Genomic DNA, 1,901 nt, shown 5'->3' with positions numbered 1-1,901 from the left:
GGGGGGCCAAGCCCCCGCGCACACACAAAAACGCCCCTAGAAACTTAAACCCTTCGCCATCTTAAGTACAAGCTCTCAATGGCCTCAAACTTGAAATGAAATGCGCCCGCGACCTCGCCCCGGGGGGCAGTTGATTCATCGCCCCGCCGCGCGCACCGCCCGGACCCCGCCGCGCGACCCCCGAGCCCCGCCGGCGCTGGGGAAGGGGAGGGGGCTGAGTCATCTCACCTCCTCCGGGGCTCGGTTCCTCAACTCCAGGTTGATCCTCTTCTTCATCTCCATGTCCTCCTGCTCTGCGCGCGCTCCTCCCCGACCCTGCCGGCCTGCCCGCTGCCCCCCACCCCGCGGCGCCCAAATACCTGGAAATGAATGAAAAGGGACGCGCGATAGACGCCCACCACCACCCGCTAGGTGTGGGAAAGGAGGGCGGGCAGCAATGGAGTCCAAGGAGTTGAGACTCCAACTCGGCGGCCCCCACCTCCCGTCCACACACTCGCGCGCGCACACGCACACACGGACACACACGCACGCACACACACGAGCCCGCAGTTCCTTCCCCTTCAATGGCTGCTCCGAGACTGAGCCTCCATGACACGGCACCGCCAACCCCCTGGCCTACACTCCACCCACCTCCCGAAGGGATTGGTTGAATTTTCAGCACCGCGCCGCCCCATTGGGCGACAGGAGTGTCTATCAGTCTTCGGGGCGGGACCGGACCGGAGTCGCCGTCCCCATTGGCTGGGACCGAGCGCGCAGTTAACTCCGATAGGTCCGGGCGGCTGTCCGTCCCGGGGAAATGATTTTGAATCCCAGTCGCCCCCTCCTTCCCTTTGTGTGCTTGGCGCGCTTTCCCCAGGCGCCGGGACGGCTCTGGTGCCTGTTGGCTTGTTTTTTGTTTTTGCTCTGTTGAGTGTTAAAGGGAACGAGAACGCCTCCTCCTCACGTGCCCAAGTTGCGAGACTGACAACTGCAGTTCGGGGCACGCACCGCCCCGCGCAGGTTTAAAGCGCTGCGCCCGCCTCGCGCCGAGGTGAGCGCCGCGTGCGCGCTGCGGGAAAAGCCCGGCTTCGGGCGCTGCCCTGGGGCCCGGGGCCGGCGGCGGGTGCGGGGCCGGGGCCGCGTGAGGCGGCCGCCTGCAGGGGCTTGAAAGCGGTTGGGTGAGGTATGTGAATTCGGCCCCTCTCAGTACAGCCACCCTCGGGGAGACCCCGCAGGAACTGCGGCCGATCGCGGCGGCGGCTCGGGCCCGGCAGGAAAACGAGGCCGCCGCGAGCCCCGCGGAGCCCGCGCCGACGCGCCTCGGATCGCCGCTCCTTTCCGACGGCCTGTGGGCTGCGCGGAATCTGTAGGTCAGAGACGCTTTCAGAGCTCGGCCTGCCGATGTGGGTCTGTAGGAGGGAGCGAGGTGACGGCTAGGATTTCCGTAACGAAGGCCAACTTCTCTTCGTTTTAACGTAATTCTGTTCTTTTCACGCCTTTGCGCCAGCCTCAGGGTAAATACCCAGAGACATTCCAGGTGTTTGGGGAAGGAAGTGGGTGTTAGTCCAGCCCCTCCCAGAGCTGATGTTTGGTTATTAGTTCCAGGGTCTCCCATTAGAGACCCTCGGGTTTTTGAGCAGAGGACCCCACCCACACCCCCAAGAGAAAGAGCTTCACAAACAGGCTAGCTTTGAAAATGTAAATATGTGGCATTGGACACGTTAACTGCATTAAAAGAAAACAAAATAGTGATTGTCTTCTCCATGCTGTTTCCTTTTCATTCCCTGGAAAGGAAATTTTGAGAAGCTGAACGCAGGGAGAAGAGTTTCTGGTATAAAGTGCCGTCTCCGGGGGGCTATTGCAGCTCATTAAGCTTGTTTTAGTGCCGGCTAATGAAGCCCGCATGATGTGAAAATGAAGCA

At 61.7% G+C, this 1,901-nt stretch overlaps 1 protein-coding gene across 1 annotated transcript in view; it reads right to left on the bottom strand.

Annotated features, from left to right (window-relative positions):
• ANP32E (acidic (leucine-rich) nuclear phosphoprotein 32 family, member E) overlaps positions 1 to 585 on the bottom strand; it is a 14,577-nt gene extending 13,992 nt beyond the window's left edge. Inside the window, exon 1 of the mRNA XM_004689565.2 lies at positions 229 to 585. Coding sequence (XP_004689622.1) covers positions 229 to 282 — 54 coding nt within the window. The 5' untranslated portion in view covers positions 283 to 585. The remainder of the gene's footprint in view (positions 1 to 228) is intronic.
• Positions 586 to 1,901: the final 1,316 nt, after the last annotated feature.

Source organism: Condylura cristata, unplaced genomic scaffold (genome assembly GCF_000260355.1).
Source record: "Condylura cristata isolate star-nosed mole 26May11 unplaced genomic scaffold, ConCri1.0 scaffold00026, whole genome shotgun sequence".
Classification (NCBI taxonomy): domain Eukaryota; kingdom Metazoa; phylum Chordata; class Mammalia; order Eulipotyphla; family Talpidae; genus Condylura; species Condylura cristata.
Note: the sequence above shows the minus strand (reverse complement) of the source record. Positions and strands in the feature narration are given on the sequence as shown.